Raw genomic sequence first — 26,950 nt, 5'->3', positions numbered from 1 at the left:
CTCAGCACTGAGGAGCATCAAAGAAAAGGGGGGACTAAAACAGAGAAGGACCCTGTGGGGTCTCCCGGGTGTAAATTTGTTCCATTTCCCCCATTGCTTGTTTGTAAGAAATAAACTTCATTCAGCTTCCTTGACCTTCCATGAGTTCTGAAGGGCAGATTCAAACAGCTGCTAAGCAGAGGAGGGAGGGAATACAGTAACAAAGGAGGAACAGTCAAAAAAACAATAGTGCAGTGTCCTGGTTCCTTCTCAAGGAATATACACTATGTAACAATATCTTTGAGTTCTTCTGTAGGAACTAAGGCCCCCACCCACATGGAGGATGCTAACTTTGGGCTGAGCACAAGCTTCCTGGAACACCACCTTGGTACCTAACCACCAACCAACCAGAAGAAACTCTGTACACAGATGGAAGATGATACTCTGAAAGTGAAAATCTCTGTTGTGTCCGACTCTTTGCGACCCCAAGGACTGTAGCCTGCCAGGCTCCTCTGTCCATGGAATCAGGCAAGAATACTAGAGTAGGTAGCCATTCCCTCTCCAGGGGATCTTCCCAACCCAGTGATTGAACCCAGGTCTCCCACAGTGCAGGCAGATTCTTTACCATCTGAGCCACCAGGGAAGCCCAAAGACTTTGACCCCCTCCTGAAATGATTCTCCCTTTAAAAAACTTTCATGGACAAGCCGAATTTTTAAAATTGGTTTTGGGGCACAAATTCATACAAAGTTGTTATATTAAAATTATGTAGATTTGGTATAGGGACCAATAGACTATAACAGAGAACTCAGAAACACATACACACATATATGAATACTCAGCATGTGACAGAGATGTCATTCAGATCACTGATGAAAGAATACTTATTCAATAAAACAGGCTGAGATAACTATTGGTTCTTATGAATAAAGATTAAATTGAATCTTTGTCCCTCACCATACATAAAAAAAATAATTCCAAATGGAACAGAGACTTAAATATGAAAGATAAAACTAGAACTGTTGAAGAAACTATAAAAGAACACCTTCATGACTTCAAGGTTGGGAAGGATTTTTTAAACAAAAAACAAACTGTGTTAATCATTAACGATAAGACACAGACAACTGTGAAGGGGATCAGAGTATCTCACTTTAACATAAGGATTATTTTGAGTTGAAGGCAACTAAGAAACAGCAGATGCAAGAAAAGGTCTCTTCCTTCCCCCTTTTGCCTAAGTGAAAGAAACTGTTACTTGCTCAGTCATGTCTGACTCTTTGCGATCCCATGAACTGTAGCCCACCAGGCTCTTCTGTCCATGGGATTCTCCAGGCAAGAATATGAATACTGGAGTGGGTGGCCATTCCCTTCTTCACGAGATCTTCCTGACCTAGGGATTGAGTCCAGGTCTTCTGCATTACAGGCAGATTCTTTACCATCTGAGCCACCAGGGAAGCCCCTTGCCTAAAGGAAGGGTATAAATTTTCCCTTATGACAGCTTCCTCCTCCTATCTCCAGGTGGAAGAGAGCCATCAGACACTCATCACCCTAGAAACTGCTGAGGTTGAGATGCTTGCAGACTGAGAGTCACAGGATACAGACAGGGAAGAAAGCCATGTGACTGAAATCAGGCAGGACCCTGTAAGGCTCCTGGGCACTGTTCGGAGAGAACAGACTCCAGCCTTCATGACCTTTGCTGAGTCCCAAAGGGCAGATTCAAACAACTGCTAATAGGTAAGGGAAGGGATAGAGAGACCAGGGAGGAGCAGCCAAAAAACAACAGTGCAGGTGTTGCCAAAATTTTGGCTCTCGCTGCACCAGAAATACAGTTATGGAGGAGAAAGAGTGACTTCACTACTTTGCCAGGCAAAGGGGGAACACAGTAGGCTAGTGCCCCTCAAGAACTCCACTCCTTCCCCACCCCCTCAACCCTGGTGAGTCGGGAAAGGATTTACAGTCAGAGTATATGATAAGGATCAAAGCATTAACACTCTTATATTCCTTCTTCTGCAAAGTTTCAAAGGGTGGGGTTGCTGACAAGATTAGGGTGTGTGCAGGGTCTCAGGTGGTCTAGTCCCCTAATCTTGATGAGCCTCTCTGGTCCTTTAATCTCACCTCAAGTGGTTTCCTTACTGTTCTTCCCTTGATTAGCAACTGCTCTGTAGTTTGGAACTGAAAGTCACAGAGGCTGGAGTCTTGCCTATAAAATACGGGGAACAAAATGGGCTCCGTACCCAGGTGCCCCATGAGGCCCTGCTCAGCATCACAGGGTCCAGGGGTTAAGCTGGTCCAGGGACCAGCATCGTGGTCCAGGGGTTAAGAGACCTTGCTTCCACTGCAGAGCAGCGGGGTGTGGAGCAGGATCCTGGATCCACCTCAAAGGCTACACATAACAATATCCTTGAAGTCTTTGGCAGAACTGAAACACCCAATAAATGGAAGATGTTAACTACTTGATGAATCATTCTTCTTTCCACGAAGGTCACAGTTTGAAAACCTCTTTGAGAACCACAGAACCTCATCAGGAGACCACCTGAGGTGAGAATAAAGGAGTACATGCTCTGCACACACCCTGATCTTTACCAGCAACCCAGTCCTTGAACCACTGGTATCGAGTCAATCAGTTCAGTTGCTCAGTTGTGTCCAACTCTTTGCAACCCTGTGGACTGCAGCACGCCAGGCTTCCCTGTATATCACTGACTCCCAGAGCTTGCTCAAACTCATGTCCATTGAATCAGTGATGCCATCAAACCATCTCATCCTCCGTCATACCCTTCTCCCACCTTCAATCTTTCCCAGCATCAGGGTCTTTTCCAATGAGTCACTTCTTCAAATCAGGTGGCCAAAGTATTGGAGCTTCAGTTTCTGCATCAATCCTTCCAATGAATATTCAAAATGGATTTCCTTTAGGATTGACTGGTTGGATCTCCTTGCAGTTCAAGGGACTCTCAAGATCTTCTCCAACACCACAGTTCAAAAGCATCAATTCTTTGGTGCTCAGCTTTCTTTACAGTCCAACTCTCACATTCATACATGACTATGGAAAAAACCATAGCTTTGACTAGACAGACCTTTGTCAGCAAAGTAATGTCTCTGCTTTTTAATATGCTGTCCAGGTTGGTCATAGCTTTTTTCCCAAGAGGCAAGCATCTTTTAATTTCATGCAGTGATTTTGGAGACCAAGAAAATAAAGTCTGTCATTGTTTCCATTATTTCCCCATCTATTTGCCATGAAATGATGGGACCAGAAGCCATCATCTTAGCTCTTTGAATGTTGAGTTTTAAGCCAACTTTTTCACTTTCCTCTTTCACTTTCATCAAGAGGCTCTTTAGTTCCTCCTCACTTTCTGCCATAAGGGTGGTATCATCTGCATATATGAGGTTATTGACATTTCTCCCTGCAATCTTGATTCCAACTTGTGCTTCATCCAGTCCAGCATTTCACATGATGTACTCTGAATAAAAGTTAAATAGCAGGATGACAATATACAACCTTGCTATACTCCTTTCCCAATGTGTAACCAGTCTGTTGTTCCATGTCCAGTCTAACTTGCTTCATGACCTGCATACAGGTTTCTCAGGAGGCAGGTCAGGTGGTCTGGTATTCCCATCTCTTGAAGAATTTTCCACAGTTTATTGTGATCCACACAGTCAAAGGCTTTAGCATAGTCAATAAAGCAAAGTAGCTAATCTTTTGGAACTCTCGTGCTTTTCGATGATCCAATGGATATTGGCTATTTAAGCTTTGGTTCCTCTGCCTTTTCTAAAACCAGCTTGAACACCTGGAAGTTCATGGTTCACATACTGTTGAAGCCTGGCTTGCAGAATTTTGAGCATTAATTTGCTAGTGTATGAGATGAGTGCAATTGTATGGTAGTTTGAACATTCTTTGGCATTGCCCTTCTTTGGGATTGGAATGAAAACAGTCCTGTGGCCACTGCTAAGTTTTCCAAGTTTGCTGGCATATTGAGTGCAACACTTTCACAGCACCATCTTTTAGGATTTGAAATAGCTCATCTGGAATTCCATCACCTCCACTAGCTTTGTTCGTAGTGATGCTTCCTCAGGCCCACTTGACTTCTCATTCCAGGATGTCTGGCTCTAGGTGACCATCATGATTATCTGTGTCATGAAGATCTTTTTTATATACTTCTTCTGTGTATTCTTGCCACCTCTTCTTCACCTCTTCTGCTTCTGTTGGGTCCATACCATTTCTGTCCTTTATTGTGCCCATCTTTGCATGAAACATTTCCTTGGTATCTCTAATTTTCTTGAAGAGATCTCTAGTCTTTCCCATTCAATTGTTTTTCTCTATTTCTTTGCATTGATCACTGAGGAAGGCTTTCTTATCTCTGCTTGTATTCTTTGAAACTCTACATTCAAATGGGTATATCTTTCCTTTTCTCCTTTGCCTTTTGCTTCTCTTCTTTTCTCACCTATTTGTAAGGCCTCCTCAGACAACCATTTTACCTTTTTGCATTTCTTCTTCTTGGGGATGGTCTTGATCACTGCCTCCTGTACAATGTCACAAACCTCTGTCCATAGTTCTTCAGGCACTCTGTCTATCAGATTTAATCCCTTGAATCTATTTGTCACTTCCACTGTATAATAATAAGGGATTTTATTTACTTCATACCTGAATGGTCTAATGGTTTTCCCTACTTTCTTCAGTTTAAGTCTGAATTTGGCAATAAGGAGTTCATGATCTGAGCCACAGTCAGCTCCCGGTCTTGTTTTTGCTGACTGTATAGAGCTTCTCCATCTTTGGCTGCAAAGAATATAATCAATCTGATTTCAGTATTGACCATCTGGTGATGTCCCTGTGTAGAGTCTTCTCTTGTGTTTTTGGAAGACAGTGTTTGCTATGACCAGTGCGTTCTCTTGGAAAACTCTATTAGCCTTTGCCCTGCTTCATTCTGTATTCCAAGGCCAAATCTGCCTGTTACTCCAGGTATCTCTTGACTTCCTACTTTTGCACTCCAATCTCCTATAATGAAAAGGAGACTTCCCTGGCGGCTCAGATGGTAAAGCATCTGCCTACTATGAGGGAGACTCGGGTTCAATCCCTAGGTTGGGAAGATCTTCTACAGAAGGAGATGGCAACCCACTCCAGTACTCTTGCCTGGAAAATCCCAGGGATGGAGGGGCATGGTGGTCTACAGTCCTTGGGGTCACAAAGAGTCAGACATAACTGAGCAACTTCACTTCACTTCATAACAAAAAGGACATCTTTTTTGGGTGTTAGTTCTAGAAGGTCTTGTAGGTCTTCATAGAACCCTTCAGCTTCTTCAGCAATACTGGTTGGGTCACAGACTTGGAGTACTGTGTTACTGAATTCTTTGCCTTGGAAATGAAGAGATCATTCTGTCATTTTTGAGATTGTAACCAAGTACTGCATTTCGGACTCTCTTGTTGACTATGAGGGCTACTCCATTTCTTCTAAGGGATTCTTGCCCACAATAGTAGATATAATGGTTATCTGTATTAAATTTACCCATTCCGGTCCATTTTAGTTCACTGATTCCTAAAATGTCAATGTTCAATCTTGCCATCTCCTGCTTGACCACTTCTAATTTCCCATCCTCAACATCCTCTTTTATTTTTAGCTCAGAATGGCATTTCAACCATTTTGGGGACTTAGTTTTTCTGGGTCTCTCTCATGTATACATGTTAAACTGTTTGACTTTCTTCTGTTAAAAAATAGCAAATTAAAACTTGAAAATAAAAAGCAATTCATGAGCACATTTTCCATTATATCAAAACCAAAAACCAACAAAAAACCTAGGAAGAAGTCATAGTCCATCAACAGATAGCGTCACAAACACATAAACTCATGTTGTTTCTTGATGGCACGATAAATTCAGAGAGCCCTGACCACTTGGTTTATGATCCTCTGGCCAGAGATATCCTGACTCTCAGAACTACAATTTAAGAAATGTCACAGAGGGAATTCCCTGGTTGCCCAATGGTTAGGGCTTGGTATTTTTCACTTCCATGGCCTGGGTTCAATCCCTGGTTGGGGAGCTAAGATCCTGCAAGCCAAGTGGTGTGGCTGAAAAAATAAAAAATAACTTAAAACTCACCTATATGTAAAACTAAAAGTGCTCTGATTTAGCCATCACTTTATGTAAAATTAAATATTTGAGCTATATTAAAGGCTGGAGTCCAGACTTGTAAGCTCAACTCTCAGTTCAATTCTCAGTGCCTTTTTGTCTGACCTAGCGTAGCCCTATGAGGGAATGTAAACTTGGCCCTCTAGGTGGTCTAAACTAGTCAGAATTACAATGTGCCACAGCTGGGGCCAGTTTCTATGGGAAAAAAACCCACAAATATGTGTGTACACACATAAAACTACTTCTTAACCTCACATCATTTTTTTAAAATATTATTTAGCAATTTAAAGTTAAAAATAGTCATCTAACAAAATGTTGCTTTTTCTAAAGGCCAGCGACTAAGTTGATTTTATGTAATCCAATAGCACTGTATTATTTTATCTCCTTCAAAAATCATGCATAATCACACAACAATTTTCTCAGCTGATAATAATACTGATTAACTCCTATTACTGGCAGATTTAACAATGCATCTGTAGTCTTTTACAAATGACTTAAACTAGTAAATGTAACCGTGCATCACCTGTGTAAAATATCAACAGTATAATCTGAATTTGTTAGGGGAAGCACACTGACTGACCGCCTACCCTGGCCAGGCACCATAGTTACTATTTGCATGAGTTGTTTTAGGACAGGAGGTCCTAGTAAGGAACACAGAAGGAATAAGCCACCACCAAACAAAGACTTTGGGAAAGGTCAAAAGGAGACACCACCTCCCAGAATCCTTCTTGCTGGCATCCTCTTGGCTGAACAACGCATGCACCTCTAGGAAGGACTGAGTCAGAATGATTGGTCAAAGACAACAGGGAAACTAACCCTATCACCAAAAAACCTAAGACTGCAAGCCATGTGGCAGAGCAATTCTGCCAGGTTCCTTTACCCTACTGCTCTCTGCCCAGGCCCCCCTTTCCAATAAAATCTTTGCTTTGTCAGTATGTGCATCTCCTTGGACAATTCATTTCCAAGTTTTAGACAAAAGCCCACTTTTGGGCCCTAGAAGGGGTCCCCCTTCCTGCAACAAATTCACATAATATGTGAAGTTTCAGCACTTCACCACCAGATATAATGTGGAACTGCCTTTGCTTACTGCCCGAATGCAACCAAGCAGGTTATAAACTCTGGGGAGTATGTGCATTTTTCTGGAGACAACATCTATAACTCTCAAAGATATATAAGGCGGTTGGTGATCCCAGAAAATTCAAGACTCACAGCATTTTAAAAAGCTGTCTTCCCAGAAATAAACCCACGCACTAAAGGCCAATTAATCTATGACAAAGGAACTAAGAATACACAGTGGAGAAAAGAGAGTCTCTTCCATAACTGGTGCTATGAAAACTAGACAGCTACATGAAAATGAATGAAATTAGAACATTCTCTTATACCATATGCAGTAATACTCAAAATGGATTAAATCCTAAATGTAAGACCAGATACCATAAAATTCTTAGAGGAAAACACAGGCAGAACACTGTTTGACATACTTCACAGCAATTTTTTTTATCCTTCTCCCAAAACAAAGGAAATAAAAATCAAAAATAAATGAATGGGACCTAATTAAACTGAAAAGCTTTTGCACAAATGGTACTGTTAAATGGAAGAAAAACTTTACAAATGATATGACTAAGAAGGAATTAATATCCAACATATATAAACAGTCCATTCAACTTGACATCAAAAAACCAAACAACCTGATTTTAAAATGGAGCAAAACAGATATTTTTCCAAAGAAGAAATGCAGATTGCCAGCAAGCACATGAAAATATGCTCAACATTGCTAATCACCAGAGAAATGGAAATTAAAATCACAATGAGATACCATCACAGACATGTCAGAATGGCTATCGTCAGAAAGAACACAATAACAAACATTGGTTGGGTCAGAGAAAGGGAAATCCTTGTACACAGTTGATGAACTGATGCAGCCACTGTGGAAAACAGTATGGCAGTTTCTCAAAAAACTAAAAATAGAACTACCACGTGCCCCAGCAATTCTGTTTCTAGGTATATATTTAAACAAAACACTAATTCAACAGAAGAATGGATAAAGAAGATGTGATGCAAGTACAATGGAAAACTACTCAGCGGCAAAAAAGAATGAAAATTTGCCATTTCCAACATGGATGATTTGGAAGGCATTATGCTAAGTGAAATAAGACAGAGAAAGGCAAATACTATATCTCACTTATATGTGGAATCTAAAGAATACAACCAGGGAATATAATAAAAAAGCTGACTCACACATACAGAAAACAAACTAGCAGGATAACAGCAGAGAGAGGGAAGGGGGAGGGGCAATATAGAAATACAGGATTAAGAGACACAAACTGCTCAGTTTAAAATAAACTACAAGAATATTTTATAAAACAGAGGGAATACAGCAAAGGAGTATAACCTTTAAAAATTGTGAATCACTATTTTGTACACCAATAATTTATGTAGTTGTACGTATAAATTAGACTTCAATGAAAAATAAATTATTTATCTAAAAAAAAAAAAAAAAAAAACCTCTCTTCAACCACGTGGAATCAATCACCCGGAGGTGGCTTCCGGTTCAGCTCACAGCTAATCGGTCCTCCAGGCCGCCCACACTCCCCACGCAGTCCTCCCAGACACGACTTGCAGCAGAGGTCGCTGCGTCGCCATCACCGCGCCCCTGCGCCTCGCCCAGCCCGCTCTCAACGCGCCGGCGCCGACGGAAGAGGCGGGGCAAAGACAGGGCGGGGCCTGGAGGCAGGCGGTCGGCGAGGCCGCGGGGAGGGGGGCGGGGAGGGAGGAGCAGCGCTGACGTACAGGTAACTGCGCCCCTGCCGGGCCAGCTGTGACCCCGACCCAAGCCCCCTTCTGTTGCTTCATCGCGCGCACGTGGGAAATACAGGAGCGGCGAGCTCCTCTCCCCCGGCTGCGCTCCCGCCAGGTCTCCGCGTGAGTGTCTCGCGTCCTGCCCCGGCCCGGCCAGCTCGGGACGCCCTGTGGACCCCGGGGGCCAAGGCTGTCCGCTCCTGGGTGTGGCTGCTCCTGCTGGCTGCAGACGCAGACTGCAAGCTCGAGGACTCTGGTGTCCAGTTTCCCTTGACCTTGAGAACCTGCGAAGGTGCGCAGCCCGAGGGGGTAGGGAGGGAGCGAGGGGAACATGACCTTGTCCCAGCAGTTTGTCAGCCTCAGAGCCAAGAGATTTTTAGTTTCAATTGACCTAAAAGCAGTTCAGTCAGGCTCTCCATTCGGAGTAGTTAACAGGCTCAGGAACGTGGAGCGATTCCAAGTGTCCCGCGGGTTCAGGACAGAGTCGCCTCTGCATTCCAGTCGTTGCTCTTCTTACAGACTTTGGTTAGTTCACAGATTTTATATCTCGCCTGAAGATCTCAGTCAAAACCACCTTCAGGCTTCCTGCTGCGATCATCCCTTTATGTCCACGCTGTCGCGCCAAAGAAATCTTTTAAAGCACTACTGTCGGATCACTTCCCTACCTAAGATCTTTCAATAACTCTCACGCTTTCCGGATAAGTCCACGCTTTGATATGGAAGGCTCCTGGCGATCTAACCTCTTACCCGTCAACCCAGCCCCATCTTTGCTCTTCATTCTAATGCACCGATTCTTTTCCTGTGCTTTCACTTCACAGTATTTAATCAAGCACTTAACCACGTGCCAGGCACTATTCTGGGCACTTGGGGCTTGAGCAGAGGAAAAAAGCACCGGTGAACAGTTTATATTCTACTAGCAGAGTCATTAGAAAAAAAAACACACCAGAAAACCAGTAAATTATATAACATGATAGCAGATAATGCTATGATGGAAGAAAGTAGAACAGGGGAGATTGGGAGGACAAGATACCTGTTAAATGGAGTTGGAATGAGTAGACTTCACCGAGTTAAAAATGAGTTATCCCTGCAGATAACCTGGACTAAGGGTGTAGTAGGGCATCTGGAACAAAGGAGTCTACCCAGAAGTTTGCCTGTTGTGTATGAGGATCTTCAGGAAGGAGCTGAGTAAGCAAGGGTGAGAGAGGCGGGAGATGAGGTCAGAGAGGAAATGGAGGGGCCAGATCACACAGGGCCTATAGAGCAAGGGAGGGAGTTTGCTTTTTCAGTGCTTTTGTAGGATTGTGAGGGAAGGAGAGACATGATACAAATTCCTTTTTAAAAGAGTCACTCTGACTGACTGCTGTATGGAGAACAGACTGTGATAGAGCCTCGGTAGTAACCCTGATGATAGACAGGCCTGAATCTGTGGTAACAGTGGGAACGGTGAAAGGGAAACCAAATGTTTTGGTTTTGGAGATAAGCCAACATGATTTCCCGACATAATGGATCTGAGTAGGGGGGAAAGAGTCAAGAGTGACTGGAAGCTTTCCTTCTCGGGAACTAGAAGGGTGGAGTTACTATTAACTGAGATGGGGATGGCTGCAGCTAGAGCAGATTTGGGGTTGGAGATATATCAGAGTTTGTTTCAGGGCCAATTAAGAGTGAAGTCCCTGTTATGCATCCAAATGGATATGTCGAATAGGCAGACAGATACTATGTCAGGATCCCCAAGACCACCTCTGGGTTCACTGATTTCACTGGGGAGACTCAACAGGACTCAGCTATGGGTCATGGCTATGATTTACAACAGCAAAATGATACAACCTGCAAGGTTCAAGATGCCTGGGACAAAGTCTAGAGGAAAGCAGGTACAGTCTTCCCAGAGGCCTCTCGCAGTGGAGCATACAGGACATGTGGCATGACAGTACCTCAGCGCCTCAGGAAACTATTTCCTAGTTAGTGGGTCTCCAGGCCCTTTCTTTGCTAGCTAGTGAATCTATTAAGAAGAAGATGTGAAAGGGGGTAGAATGCAGATCTGTACAATTTACTCATTCCTAGCTCTGATTTGCTGCAGTTGGAGGTTGAAAGTTTAGAGACTTACTCTGGGTTTTATAAAGTGATGATCTGGTATCCTTGGCAAAGTCCATTATTGTAAGCTTGTAATAATGTATGTCAGTAGACAGTGTTTCTTGTTCTGAGATTTTTTTTTTCCTAAAATCATTAAGGGTGTTCCCTGGTGGCCTAGTGGTTAGGATTCTGGACTTTTCACTGCTGGGGCTCAGATTTAATCCCTGGTCGGGGAACTGAGATCCTGCAAGCCGCACGACATAGCCAAAGGGGGGGGAAAGCACTGAGCAGTCAGTACCCAAGCTAATTTGGGGGAGTCAGAAGAGTGGAACCTGTGTTTTCACATGTCCTAGCAGCCAGTTTGACCTTCATGACCGTCCTATGAGGTCAGTACATTAAGTACAGCCAGAAGACTCACCGGGTAAGGATGCATGGCCTTGGTTCACGTGGACCAACATGGCCTTTCGTAGGAGGGAACATAGTATCAGCTGTAACGTGTTCACGGTGTCTCTGGTTTATGTGATAAGAATGCCAAGGTGCCACACTTGTGAAGTAAAACTGAACTGTCTGTTTCAGGTAGTATGTGCCATGGCCATGACTAGTGTCAGACTGCCCAGCAGCATTTTAAGAAAGCCAGATGCCTGGATTGGACTCTGCAGGGCACTGCGGGGGACACCTTCACATAAAGGCTGTGCTTCCTGGAATCGATACTTGTATTTGTCTAGTGCCAACTTAAATGCATCAAATTATAAAACAGTCCTCCATAACATTTTCTCACTGAGACTCCCAGGGCTTTTAATATCTCCAGAATATATTTTCCCATTTTCCATAAGACTCAAAAGTAATATAAGCTCTAAAAAATCCACTAAAAAGACTCTACAAAAAGTGGAAGATGAAGGGGACTCTGATGAAGAGAGGGACCATGATGAGATGAGTGAGCTGGAAGAGGAGCCCGAGGACAACCCCAGTGAGGTCAAAGACTATAAAGACCTGGACAAAGTAGTACAGTCTTTCCGGTATGACGTTATCCTGAAGACGGGCCTAGATGTTGGAAGGAAGTAAGTATGTGCGTTTCCATACAAAATCACTCTCTTCTTGGTTGTTTTAAAGCAGCATTACCAATCACATGGCTCATATTACAGTGAAGGGTAACCACAGATGTGAAAGAATCTTACAGGAACCTGGTCCAATTATTTCATTCTATAGATGAAAAAACTAATTCCCAAAAATGTCAAATGACTGCCTGCAAATCCCATGTGCCATATTTCCTTGACTCTAAGACACAGTCAACTGTTAAGATGAACCCCTGATGTAAAAACAGCTTCTTGAGGAAAAAAGGAATCACCATGTTAGATGTATATAGCAAGCATAGAATGCATCTGGGTTTCATAAATGCTACATGAGACGGTATCTCTTAGAAGCAGCATAACGAGGTGGTTAAAACTGCAGGCTTTGTATCCAGACTACTGCGGCTTTAATCCTGGCTCTCTGTGACCTTGGACAAGTTACTTATAATCTCTGTGCAGTTCCCTCATCTGTAAAATAAGGGTAATAGAACTGGCTTTAGAGGGTGGTGGCTAGGATTAAATAAGTCAGTCTATTTTTCTTTTTTTCAGTCTATTTTTCTATAGTATTTATAACAATGTGTGGCACATGGGTTCTCAATATATGTTAGCTATGATGATGAAAATACTGTGTGTGTTCATATATATAGTGCATGGAGATATTAAGCGTAACCTTCAAGGTTTCTTTAATCTCATTGTTTCTTTGCTAGACCTATTATATAATAATAGTGATCTTCACTGTTCATTCATTCCTTTAGCAATCATTGTGTGCATACTGCATGCAAAGAAAGAACTGTCGTATGAATAAGAAATTAAGATTCCTTTGTCTAATTTGTACCTTTATGTCCTAATTTAATGGCATAGTTTAATTTTTTAATACACGAAACTTAAAGACTTATAAAGATGGCTCTGAGCCCACAGTCACCCTCATCAGGACTTGAATGTTCTCTAAAATCTGACAGGCTCATTAAGGGCCTCCCTGTCTCTCATAGTAGTAGCTAGTACTGTTATTAGGAAAACCCCCAACATCAGTCACCAGGAGTCTGAGCGTTAAGACGAAAGGGCACTCATTTTTGTCTGTATCCTGCCTTGGTCTAGTTGCCCCACTGATTAAATTCAGAGAGATCAGCAGTGGCTGGATTGGCATTTCCCCAGCCTCAGTGCAGATCAGCGGAGGGTTGCTTAACAGCCTCACCATAGGTGTGGTAACTGGTTTCTCCCTCAGAGCACATGAGGAGAAGGTAGCACCCACTCATTTTGATTGTCGTGGATCACAGGAGCTATCACCCACGTGAAGTCCCAGCAGAGCGCTGCTTACCTGCCATCTCGCTCTAGCAGATCTTTGTAGCAGCCGCATCCACTCAGCAGTGCCCTTTGGTCTCCCTGTTTAGATTCATATGGGAGCAGCTGACTTTCACTTTCCCAGTGCCCAGAATGGAGATTTTGTGGGGAGGCCGGTCACTGTCAGAAAAAGCATTATTAATAGTATTTTTCTCAAAATTATATAATTGTTTTGAATATATTTCTATTTTCGAGTGCTTTGACTTTTTTTTTTTTAAGCAAAGTGGAAGATGCATTCTACAAAGGTGAACTCAGGCTGAATGGGGAAAAACTATGGAAGAAAAGCAGAACGGTAAGATATTATGACAACTGAATATTTTTGTGTGTTCTGTACTCAGTTAACGCCTTCCCCAATTTCCCTTGGGGCTCCTTCCTTGGGGCATCAGTGGCTCCTCAGATATGTCTGTCTTACCACCTCTAGGGTCTCCCTCAGGCCTAGCCACATAGCTTCAGTTACACAGACCACTTGCTCTTTGTAGCCATAATGACTGTGAGATGAAGCTTCCTCTTTTTCTTTAAAATTTTAAGACAAGTCACTATCAGAACTGGAAAAAAATCTATTAAACTTCTTAAGTTATTAATGTTAGCCCATCAGGCCAAAAAAAAAACGTTTGATCCATGTAGAGGTCTCTCTGGTCTGCTGTAACCTGAGCAGATGTGCGATTCTGTTCAGCTCAGCAGAAGTACCTGCTGGTTACAGTGCTCTTGTGTGCAGGGCAGCCATCAAAAAGAAGGTTCCATATTTCCTTGGCTCTATTGATACTGATGTTTTATGACAGAATCATTCATAAGTGTTACAAGAAAATGAATTTCTAGTATCTGATGTTATAATAAATGATATATATATTCTTATAAAAATGTATTTTTGTAAAAATACGTCACATATATACATACATCTAGAATTAAAATATTAATACTAGTAGTATTTATCTTTGAGTGGGCATTGTGAGTTATATGTTCATGTGTTTTATTTTCTGAATTTTTTGTGAGTATGTTTCACTTTCATAATTGGGAAAAATAATAATGATAGTAAAACTTAACAAGACAGTTTTAAAAAGTATATGGCAGAGACCCTTAAAAAGTGTGGCAGACGCTGACCCTTGAGGCATTGGCAGACGTAATCTAACTCACCGTGTCCAGGGAATAAATGTTCCAGCGGAGTTAGACCCACTTTTGAAGGTTTTTATTTTAGCTTCTCTCGTATTTCAAAGCAACCCTGGGATTGGAGAACGTGAGCTGCATCCCATTCCCCTGGGACATGGGAGGGTGTGAGCCATCAGTGTGGACCTAGGTGGGCACGGAGGCTGTCTTCAGAGGCCCTGATTCCTGTGCTCAGAGTGGTTCTTGCAGCTGGGTGGACTGAAGGGGGGATCCCCAGTGCTTGTCTTGGCCACCAAGTCTCAAGGCCCCTGTCCCTCTGAAGGCACCCACCCTGGCAGGTTCAGATTATGGGTGTCAGCCCTTGCTCCGTGAGCTGCAGGAAGTCAGGCACTCCAGACAGGCATCTGGACATCAAGTCCTTCTTGTCCCTTAATTGCTTTTTCCTGCATAGCCCAGCCCCCTCTCGCCAGCCGCAGCGTTCCAAAGACAAGACCTGTTCTTGGTGCAGGATGCCTCTGCCAGGGCCTCATTTGCAGACACCACAGATCTATTTTTCTCCCTCTGCTTTGAGATATTGTTAACTACAGTCTAATTGCTGCTTCTTCATTCTGCCTTGGGTGTTCTATTGTCTTGGCTGCCTTCCAGATTTCTCCTGAGGGTCAGCAAAGGAAGGGCCCAGTATTAACACACAGCTGCCTTGTTACTAGGAGGCCTGGTAGCCATAGTAACTGCAGCTAAGGGGAGATTGGAAATGTAGATACTTGGAACAGCCCCTAATCCCAGCCAGTCTTGCTTTGTGTCTGCCATGCCGTCTCCCACAGTTGAAGGGAATGAAGAACACCTCCCCTTCTGTGGCCTGCTCCGTGGGGCTTGTGCCCAGCTGCTAAGGATACATACGGGTTGACTTTTCTCTGTATATCCTTTTATACCTTTTACATCTTGTATCATGAGCATTAATGTATTCCTTTATTTAAAAAGGAATTTTAATGACTCAGTTATGCCTAAAAAGGTAAAGCAGAGTTCCCAAGCCTTGTATTTCTGAACATTGATTTTAAATGCCTATATAGGTTGGCCACATGGTCATTTTTTTTTAAAATGAAACCCAGCAGAACTCCAGGAGAATTGACTACCCCCTGCCCCTGCATCTGGCCCAGATGATGCCCTCATACCCACAAAGAGAAGCAGTCATCATGCCTCGCTGTGGTGTTAATCTCTCTGCTTCTCAGCCCAGAAGGGAGAAAGTTAATGGTTTAAAATACGCCCTTTGAGTTTTGGGCTTCCCGAATCTGCCTGCAATGCAGGAGACCCCAGTTTGATTCCTGGGTCGGGTATTCTTGGGCTTCCCTTGTGGCTCAGCTGGTAAAGAATCCGCCTGCAATGCGGGAGACCTGGGTTCAATCCCTGGGTTGGGAAGATCCCCTGGAGAAGGGAAAGGCTACCCACTCCAGTATTCTGGCCTGGAGAATTCCATGGACTGTATAGTCCATGGGGTTTCGAAGAGTCGGACACGACTGAGTGACTTTCACTTCACTTGTGAGTTTTACATCCAGCTGCCAGGATTGACCAGTGTGGCGTCCTGGTGAGCAGGTGTGCGTTCCCATGCTGTTGACTGAGTATTGGGCCTACGGATGTCTTGAGTAGGTCGCTTGCCCTAGTGAAGTACAGATATTCCAACAGCATGAAGTTAGGACTGCCTTAGGGAGTATTCATTGGAAAATGCAGTAAACATAAGCATTTGGCACGATGTCTTCTTAAACAGAAGCCCCCAAGCAACCTTTTAAACGGGTACCTATGCCCACTTAAGGGTCCATGGCCCACACATGAGGGTCCCTCTCTGTCTTTCTGTCCTGCCTCTTCACCCCTGCAGTGGTGAGTGGTCTGAGATGGCCTCTGGTCACCCTGGATTGTGTTGTAGTAGAAGCCGCATATTGCACGTGGGTCAGTTTAGCCCCTTCCTGAGTTGCTGGGCAGATCCCCTGGGATACTGAGCTGAGCTGCCAGAACCCAGTGTCTGTCTTGGGCTGTTTGCACCCTGACAGCACTAATGTGACTGCCCCCAAGGGCATGTCCTGCACTCGCTCAAGCCAGAGCTCCTTTCTGGATAAAAATGGGTTTGACCTCAGCCCTTTTAACCCAGGTCAGCATCCTCTTTTCTGGGGTATTCCATCCTTGTTTGTGGAGTCCTGTCTCTTCTTGATGGTGTGTCATCCCTGGGGCTAGCCAGTGCTGGAAAGCAGTTTCTTTACTTCCATTTCTTAAAGAGATACAGCTATTGTTGGCACTGTGATGAATTTCCAACAAATTATGCCCTGTACGCAATGATGTACCTTATCTGGGTTGAAATCAATGAATGTGTTATACTGAAAATTGTCTTCTCAGAGCCTGTGGTAATTACTGTGCTCATACGCTCTAAGATTGTTTTTTGCCATTATTACCAAAATAAATGCTTCCATTCCAGTGTTCCCTCAAGTCATGCAATAAGGGCGAGAACCAGAGCCACAAAGGGCCCATCCTCAAGTAGCTAGCTGTCTCAGCCTGAAGGAGGGACACTGGTCCATGTTGAGCCACATGGGTTTGAGGCACTAAGATAAGTGACTGTTTCAAAGGAGTACCTGCCCCCGGGGAGTGGTTCTCTAGGGAAAACTCAAACTAGAGATGTTTGCATTGGCCTGCATTTCCCAAAATGACAGCTCTGTTTTCTTTTTTAATTTTCAGGTGAAAGTGGGAGATACATTGGATCTTCTCATTGGAGAGGATAAAGAAGCAGAAACAGAGACAGTGATGAGGATTGTCCTGAAAAAAGTGCTGGAGGAGAAGACCAGCAGTGAGAAGTACAGGGTGGTGTTACGACGGTGGAAAAAGTTACAGTTGCCTAAAAAGAGTATGCTCAAATAAATGGATTGCTTTTCAGTGAGAAAGCTGCTTTCTAGTGGTGCAGGAAGGGGCCAGGTTCAAAAGAAGATGTTTTTATTAAAATAAAGTTCTCCCATCATTTGTAAAAGATGCTGAGCCGTTTTGTGCAAGTTAGGATCTGCATCATGGCTCTTGAAGACGCTTCCCTTGGACTGGATTTCCCTCCCAGGCTTGATTTATTTGCTTTTTGACCTCATGAGCAAGGGTGAGATTTGTAATGAATGAACTAAGCTCAGAGACGGTTTACATGATCAGCCCACTGTTTCTCAGGTTAAAAGCCTCTGGAGGCAGAGTAAAATAAACTGACCTTGTTCTTAGTGTCTTTATTTCAGTTTTATCCCCGTCGACCAGCTTCCCTGGGTTCAGGCTTAAGGCAAAACCGAGCTGAGTCCAGATCTCCTTCCTCTCCTTAGGGCAGCAGCACTGGGAGACCCCCTTTCTCCATTGACCTTTCTCAATTATCAACGTGTTGGCCTTAGTTCCCTTCAGTTTGTCTCCAGAGGTCTGGATAGTAAAGTTGTTCCAATTAATTCCAAATGGTTTCGTTCGGGCCCATTTAAAATTAACTGTTTAGGTCAAGAGTTTGATAGACAAAGGCAGCCAGAGGCCTTTTGTCTGACACACAAGCACGGCTTATACATTTTTAGAGAGTTGGTTTTTTTTTTTTAAAAAAGAGAGAGAGGGAAATATATAACAGAGACCTTATGTAGCCCACAAAGCCTAAAATATTTACATTGACTCTTTACAGAAAGAATGTAATGACCCTTTCTGGTTTAAGCTGATGGTGTACTTTTCAGCTGAATATAGGAAATACACAGATTTTTTATCAGCGAAGAGAATAAAGCATCAGAGGCCAATTATTTTAATTGTCAAGACAGTGTTGTAAAAGGGACTGAAAAAACAGCAGTCATAGAAAGAACACACATAATACACATCATCTAAGAAAAGGGCATCCACAGAAATAAACTGGTTTGCAGATTCTCAGGAGCAGTTTCCTAGCACTGGAAGGATTGGCTCAAATAGGAGACTTGTTAGACTACGTCATGTAAAAAGACTGTTGGGGTCCATTTATCTGCCCTCCAGAAATTCTTGAGAATTCAGGTTAACTGACAGAAGGGAAACTTCTATAGCCCAAAGCAGTTCGATGTTTGGGCCCATGAGTCTTGCAGCCTTATCAGCTCAGATTTCAGAAAACTCAGGAAAAATTGATTTTTATTTGAAAGCTTAAATAAACTCCCAGGAAGAAATAATAAATACCCTGCAGTGTAACAGAAGGAATTTTCCTATTTTACCATTTGTTAATTATGCTTTTACATCAGTAAAAATAATTAATACAATTAATTTCAACATGAGTTAGAGTTTTAATTTAGGAGATTATAGTAATGACCATGATTCTCTTCACCTCCCCGTGCCTTTCTTCCACTCTTTCCCACCCTCTCTCCCTCTTTTTTTTTTTGTTGGGAGGAGGAGGGTGGAAGTGAAGTAGAAAAGGATAGCTTTATTGCTTTGCCAGACAGACGGGGACCCAGTGGGCTAATGCCCTCTAAACCAAATGTCCCAACTTGGGGAAGATAATGACAAGTTTTATAGTAAAACAGTCTCTTCTCTTGATCGCTCTTTGGAAAGTAATAGAAAGCGGAAGATCTCTTGAATGGTGAGGGGCAGCATGACCTAGTGATATGTCAGGGGTCCTGGTTTTTAGGCTCTTGCCTGTACCAAGTTGGGTTATCTTGGTCATACTCTGGCCTTAACCTCTCTTGAGCTTCAGCTTCCTCACAGGTCAGAAGGGGATTGGCATACTAATTTCCTTACCTTGTCAAGTCTTCTAAAGAGGAAGAAAGTTAAAATGTGTTGTGTGAGACCGGATGAGCTGATAGTATTAATAGCTAGAAAGCAGCAAGGGCCATTTGAAAGGCTTTTTTCACTCTGTTGGCAATTAAGTCCCTCAACTTAGCTGGTGGGATTTGCCCCATTCCAGGCTTCTCTGTTTTTGCAAATCAAAATTAAGAAAAAAGACGTCTGGTGGTAGAGAATGTTGATTTGGTCATAGCAAGTGTCAAAAACTGATCTCTCATAGTTATCTATAGCATAAGGGACTTGGAACATATTTATGAAAGAGCAGAAACAAAAGCAATTCATAAAGATTTATGGAACTCTTGCAGCCCAATCTAAGATAGCTGCTTTATAATGCCAACTTGGCAAGGCCTCCTCAGTGAAAATGTGACCAACATGATGAAAAGATATGGATGTTTCTAATGCAGTGCATCTCAACCCTGTGTGATTCTGCACTCTGGGGACATCTGGCAATGCCTGGAGATATTTTTGTCTGTCACAACTGAGGGGGTAGGATGGGTATCTAGTGGGTAGAGACCAGTGATACTAAACATCCTATAGCATACAGATAGTCTCCAGACCTCAAATGTCAATGGTGCTGAGGCTGAGATATCCTGCTCTAATGAGGTGACAAGAATTTTTGTTCCAATAGATCTGGCTTTCACAGCAATCAGAAAAGAAAAATAAAAGGTACTCCAAATCAGAAGGGAAGAAGTAAAATTGTCACTATATGCAGATGACATGAATGACATGATACTCTATAGAAAACCCTAAGACTTCAAACATTCAACTGATAAATGAATTCAACAAGGTAGTAGTGAAGTTAAAACACACCCTCATACCATATACAAAAATAGAATGGTTTAAAGACTTAAATATAAGACATATAAGACACCATAGAACTCCTAGAAGAGAAGATAGGCAAAATATTCTCTGACATAAATCATACCAATGTTTTCTCAATAGAAATAAAAGCAAAAATAAAAGGGACCTAATCAAACTTATAAGCTTTTGCAACTTACAAGCAAAGAAATCCATAAAATGAAAAGACAACCTCCAGAATGGGAGACAATATTTGCAAATGATATGACTGACAAGGGCCTAATTCTCAAACAGCTCATACAACTCAATAATAATCACAAAAAAAAAAAATCTAGCCAAAAAATGGGCAGAAGACCTAAACAGGTATTTCTCCAAAGACACAAATGGTCAACTGGCACATGAAAAGATGCTCAAAACTGCTAATTATTCAGTTCAGTCGCTCAGTCATGTCCGACTCTTTGCGACCCCATGAATTGCAGCACGGCAGGCCTCCCTGTCCATCACACACTCTCGGAGTTTACTCAAACTCATGCCTGCATATCGAGTCGGTGATGCCATCCAGCCATCTCATCCTCTGTCATCCCCTTCTCCTCCTGCCTTCAATCTTTCCCAGCATCAGGGTCTTTTCAAATGAGTCAGTTCTTTGCATCAGGTGGCCAAAGTACTGGAGTTTCAGCTTCAGCATCAGTCCTTCCAATGAACACCCAGGACTGATCTCCTTTAGGATGGACTGGTTGGATCTCCTTGCAGTCCAAGGGACTCTCAAGAGTCTTCTCCAACACCATAGTTCAAAAGCATCCATTTTTCGGCACTCAGCTTTCTTCACAGTCCAACTCTCACATCCATACATGACCACTGGAAAAACCATAGCCTTGACCAGACGGACCTTTGTTGGCAAAGTAATGTCTCTGCTTTTTAATATGCTATCTAGGTTGGTCATAACTTTCCTTCCAAGGAGTAAGCGTCTTTTAATTTCATGGCTGCAGTCACCATCTGCAGTGATTTTGGAGCCGAAAAAAATAAAGTTTGACACTGTTTCCACTGTCTCCCCATCTATTTCCCATGAGGTGATGGGACCAGATGCCATGATCTTAGTTTGTAGTTTTGATTTGCATTTTGCTAATTATTAGAGAAATGCAAATCAAAACTACAATGAGATATCACCTCACACAGGTCGGAACAGCTATCATCAAAAAGACTACAAGTTACAAGTGCTGGAGAGTGTGTGGAGAGATGGAAACCCTCCAACACTGTTGGTGGAAATGTAAATTGGTACAGCTACTACGGAAAACAGTATAGAGGTTCCTTAAAAAACTAGAGTTACCATCTGATCCAGCAATCCCACACCTGGGCATATATCCAGAAAAGACAACTAATTCAAAAAGATACATGGACCCGTAAGTTCAAAACAGCATTATTTACAATAGCCAATCCATGGAAACAACCCGAGCGCTGATCAACAGATGAACAAATAAAGAGGTGGTATATATATAAAAAGGAGGGAATATTGCCATTTGCAGCAACATGGATGGACCTAGAGATTATCATACTACATGAAGTAAGAGAAAGACAAATACTATATAATTTATATGTGGAATCTAAGAAATAATACAAATTTACAAAACAGAAACAGACTCACAGATATAGAAAACAAACTTATGGTTACCGAAGTGGGGAATAAATTAAGAGTATGGGATTAACAGATATGCTCTGCTATACATAAAATAAACAACAAGGATTTACTGAACAGCGTGGGAAGTATATTCAGTATCTTGTATAATGGGAAAGAATCTGAAAAAGTGTGTGTGTGTGTGTGTATACACACATATATAGATCCGAATCAGTTTGCTGCATATCAGAAACTAACACAGTATTGTAAATCAACTATACTTCAATGTAAAAATAGAACAAAAATTTTAAAATAGGTCTGGCTTTCTCAGCAAAGTCTGAAAATGCTTCTAGAGCATGTTTGCAGTTTTTTAAAGATGAACAATCTAAAATTATGACTATTTTGTAAAGACCCATCTAGCCCTTTTACCAGTAATGGTTAATCCTTTCAAAGAAATAGCTCTCCTCTGGGAAATGTAATGCTAATTGCAATTCTCTGCCAAATAGCATTTACTACCTTTCATGGAAAATTATATAGATGGCTGGGCAATAGTTTCACCATCATTATTTTTCTTCTTTAGCATTTTGGGGATAAAAGTAGACATTTGGGGAGAAATTTTTAGGTCATAGTTTATTTGATCAATAATGATTAGGGGGGTAGAAACTTCCATTTTTCAAGAAACTAAAAAGAAGACAGATTTCCTTTAGGAAGGTGGTACATGTTCTATAAACTTTCTTACAGGGTGTGCAACATATAGGAGGCAAATAAAATGACACTCTACTAAAGTCCTGCCTTATCTTGGTTGTATATATTTTGGTTTTCTAAAAATTACTGCCAGAATTATCAGGCAACTTATTGACCATCTTGAGACAGTAAAAACTCCATTCAACAGACTGCAAAAAGCAGAATGTGAGCATCTCCCAAAATGCGTTCATGAGTCACAGGGTTGGCTTAAAAATCAACCACGGTAGGAGGAATTTCACCTTGGCAATCAGCAAACACCATGAACCAGGACTGATTTGTTTTCCCTTGGAGAGCGAAGTGTCACACATTTACCAACACACCCCTGGGTGGAATGGAGAGGTGCTCCTATAAGAATTTCCACTGGGAGATGCTGGGGCAGCAGTCCCCACCCTCCAAGTTCTTTCAAGTTACTGTTTCTCTTCTCTTGTTCTCACATGTCCTCATCCCTTACCTTAGCCAATCATTTGGATGTGTTTAATGTATATCTTTTTGTTTCCATTCTTGTGAAATGTGCTTTGTTGTTTTGTGCACATATATTTATGTTTCATAAGTGACATTACAATATATTTCATTTTGTGTCTTACTTTCTCCACTCAGATCCATCCATGGCACTCTAGGTGCAGATGATCCATCGCTTCTCGCTCCTTTGCTGCCTAATAAATACAGAAGAGCATCCACTACATTTTGCCCACCCACTCTCCCAGTGACATTCTCCCATCTGACTCCCTTCACCACAAAAAACACAGCACTGCTTCTTCTTCAGGACATCTGCGCCTCTCACCAGTGACACCCAAAGTGACTAAAGACGCACAGCCTCACTTAGCCAGTCTAATTATGAGGGTAAAAAGATGTATTAATAGTCTGACATACACTTTTCTTTTTTTTTTTTTAACTTTTAGTATTTTATTCATTTTCATAGTTTTACAGTATTAGTAAAAATAATGGCCATTATAAATAAGTATAAAACAGAAGTTGATGAAAAAATAACCCCAAGTCTTCCTTGACTCCCACCCTCCCACCAAAAAACTAACTAGTATATGGCAAATATCCTTTTCACACAATATCTTTAGGCATATATTCACTTTGTAGTAGTGGATGGTTTAGTCGCTAAGTCGTGTCTGACTCTTGTGATCCCACGGACTGTAGCCTGCCAGGCTCCTCTGTCCATGGAGTTTTCCAGGCAAGATTACTGGAGTGGGTTGCCATTTCCTTCTCCATACACTCTTCTTAAGAGTGCTTCTGCCTGTGCTTCTGCCTTTTGGTACCTGCTAATGCCCAATGTGTGTTTAGCATTTCTCTGAGGGCTCTGAAATTGGACAAAACTCTCTGAGACTGCCATTCATCTCTTCCCCTCAAAGATACACTTGCTGGCCCTTTTTTTTGTTTCAAGTTTTGGGGTTTTTTTGTTGTTGTTGTTTGGTTTTAGTTAACAGATCAGGCACATCAAAAGAAGAATGGTGAAAGTCAACAATTTTGCAAGATCCTGAGGGCAGGATCACTCACAATGCACTTGATTCCCTTGTAGAGAGGTGAACAGCATTCAATGGAACTTTGATGCTGGGACTTTTTTCTTAAACCTAGGGAGACCTTCCCCAAGGTGGACAAGTGAAAGCCTAAAGACTTCAGTCAAAGTAGAATAGCATGTGTCTAAAATGGGCAAGTTCTGTTTAGAGATCTGTACTGGTAAAGCCCATTTCTGGAACCCCACTCAGAGGGGTTACTTAGATACTTCCCCACAGAATGTGTAGGGAATTTTCTTTAGGATTGTAGGAGAAAATCCCTTAACTTTTGATTCTGACATAAGATAAAAGTGAGGCTACAATAATAGCAGCCAACTCTTTGGATTCAAGAAAATAGTATTAATTACGTGAAGACAAGGCAGGCACCACCATATGCTGAAGTATGTGCCTTGTCATGCCTGACACTGTGCCTGCACTGAGATTTCAGCTAATCAGATACAGTGGGGAGATCTGGGTTTAATACATCATGTCGGAAATAGCAGGATACTTAGCAACTCTGTCTCAGCCCTGAGAGCCAGGAGAGTCAGGAACCTGCATTCCGGCAGCTGTGCCTCCTGCCACGGTCTCAGCTGTCTACATGGGGCAGAGCCAAGGTCCTCAGTCTGCTTAAACCCATGTGCATCTTGAAAATCAACTGAAGGCAAGAGACATTAGGTTTTGTGCTATTAACGATCAGAACCTTCTCTCCAAGCTCAAACAGGCTTCTTGCCTACAAACTAATGAGACTTGTTTGAATCATGGAACTGTGCTCAGGAGATAGTAGGTGTTACAAATATTGTAACAAATTCATTTAGCAAATTCATACATTTGCTAAATGAATGAACTTCTTTTAGAGGTAGAGGTGATTCTTAACTGCATTCCTTGTTCTATCTCCTGTGGCACTGAAAGGTTTCCCGAGTCCGATACTCTGACTGGGGCAGATCCAGGAGCTCAGAGACTGTGAACAGTCAGCAAAACCCCAAGTTAAATGATGGGGGACCACCAGGCAGACAGACAAACAGATTTACTCTGCATAGCTACACAAGTGGCAGCATGGAAATCAAGAGCACAAACTTTGGAGTCAGCCTGGCCATCATTAGAGGCCCCCAGCTCTGCCAGCCATGTGACTTTGACCAAGTTAATCTCTAAAAGCATCCCCATCTGTAGGGTGGGGAATACAAATATCTATCCCACCGGGTTTCTGTGAGGAATAAATGGAATAACGTATGTCACATCCCTAGCACATTCCTGACCCACTGCAGGCGCTCAGGAAATGGGAGCTCTTACGGAAAACAGAACTCCCTGTAATTTAGGGCCCCACTGTCACTTCTGAATACACAGCTGTCACACTGCAGGAGACCCTGGAAGGAGAAGCTATGGCATTCCACGTTCTCAACCTCTGCTGAAGACATGTTCACCATCTGGACTACACACTTTAGAAGGATGAACAAATTCCCACTCCTTAAAATAAAGTCAACAGACAGGCTTCCCTCTGCAGAAATGTTCTGGCACCAGCCACCACATTTGGCCCTGATGCTGAAACATTTGTAAAGCTGCCTCTTTCCACTGACCTGAAAGCTACGTGATGGCAAGGTGACTAGAACACCAGCGGTGGAGGGGAGCCTTGCTGGGCAGAGGAGGCAGAGTTCAATACGAATGTATCAGAACTGAGTATTCCCCTCCCTATTCAGAACAGGTGAAGGGTTTCTTCTTTTCTTACTGATCCAAGGGCAATTCAGTGAAGACAAAGTCCTTCAGCCCCGGACTGCTTCTGCAGCTTCACGAAACTCCTCCTCCTCCAGTTCCAGCCTTCATTGGCCTCCTTTAATTGTTTCCTAAGAGGTTCTTCTTGCACCCCAAAGCTTGTTTGCATGCTGAACTTTTCACCTAGTTAATTCCTCATTCTCAAATCTAGGCTAGCCATCCAGTTCCTTGGGGAAGTTTTCCCCAATGACTCCACCAAGGACCAGTCACCCTGGTTTCATAGTATTAAGGACCCCCTCATTAATAAACTTATAGTTTGTAATTTTTAAAAAGTCAATTCTATTTGAACACAATAGGAAACCACTTAGTTCAGCTCAGATCTAGCTCTACTAAGTGTAAAGCTTTCCATTTCTGGGATGTACACAGTGTATTTTTTGAAATTACATGTTTCTGCAGCCTTTGGACATCAGAACCAGGCACCATCTCATTAGAGGGGGGAACTTCCTAGAAATGCAGATTCTCAGGGCCCACCGTGAGAATTCAGGTTCCAACAGACTGAGAACCTCTGGCAGATGGGGCCCCATGACCTGGTTAAATGTGCAGTCTGGTGGGTCTGCCCCTTAATGGATGCTGTTGGAGTCCCACCCAGATCCCCTTTGCTGGCACACCCACTCCCTCACTGTTGAGGGCCAGCTAACCACTCACAATGGCCCTTCCGGAACACTGCCCTTGGCAGAGGGAGCCACCCTTCCAGGCCAACTACCCCTTCCCTGACGGAGACCTCAATGACCAACTGGCCCCTTTGCTTCAGCTGGTACTAATTCTACAAAACAGTTCATGTTTTAGGGCCTCACAGTGGATGGCAATGAGCCTGGACTGCAGAGACCACACTCTTGCTTCTGGCCTTCCCTGGCCCCGTTCTGCCTCTCGCGCACCTTTTCTCCTGGAAGCAGGTTCTCAATCAACTGCACAAAAACCCTAGTCTCAGACTCTGCTCCTGAGGAATCTGATCCGTGGCAATTACTTTCATAATCTCAAAAAATTTACTCTTACCAGAACATGTCTGTCCACAAATGGCCACAATTATCTCACCCAGGGCAATGTGAGAGCCAGCACCTATATCTAAAATCAGACAAACTAGTTTCAGGTCTGAACCTCTGTGTTTTATATTGCATGCGGCTCAGGGGGTGTTCGGTTTCTGAGATGGTGTGGTGCACACACAGGCAGACTCAAATCTTGGCACCGCAGTTTGTGTGGACCACTTCCTGCTTCCTCACCACAAAACGGAAACAGCAACATTGCCCAAGACACGGAGTTTTTACAAGAATTAAATGAGATGGTACACATACTTTTCAGGGCCTTAGCTT

The 26,950-nt window shown here is 42.8% G+C and overlaps 1 protein-coding gene across 4 annotated transcripts; it reads left to right on the top strand.

Moving 5' to 3' along the window:
• The first annotated feature begins 8,799 nt into the window (after positions 1-8,799).
• Positions 8,800-17,690, top strand: MTRES1 (mitochondrial transcription rescue factor 1). 4 transcript variants are annotated; one of them, XM_061131503.1, is made up of 4 exons: positions 8,800-9,009; positions 11,534-12,011; positions 13,578-13,650; positions 17,175-17,690. In XM_061131503.1, exons 2-4 carry the CDS (start codon positions 11,542-11,544, stop codon positions 17,352-17,354), a joined length of 723 nt encoding a protein of 240 aa, XP_060987486.1. In that variant the 5' UTR covers positions 8,800-9,009; positions 11,534-11,541; the 3' UTR covers positions 17,355-17,690. The 4 variants fall into 4 exon arrangements, with proteins under 4 accessions (XP_060987486.1, XP_060987484.1, XP_060987487.1 ...); XM_061131501.1 differs by having other exon boundaries at positions 11,530-12,011; XM_061131504.1 differs by having other exon boundaries at positions 8,833-8,879; positions 11,530-12,011.
• Positions 17,691-26,950: the final 9,260 nt, after the last annotated feature.

The sequence above is a fragment of the Dama dama genome, chromosome 28 (genome assembly GCF_033118175.1).
Source record: "Dama dama isolate Ldn47 chromosome 28, ASM3311817v1, whole genome shotgun sequence".
Classification (NCBI taxonomy): domain Eukaryota; kingdom Metazoa; phylum Chordata; class Mammalia; order Artiodactyla; family Cervidae; genus Dama; species Dama dama.
Note: the sequence above shows the minus strand (reverse complement) of the source record. Positions and strands in the feature narration are given on the sequence as shown.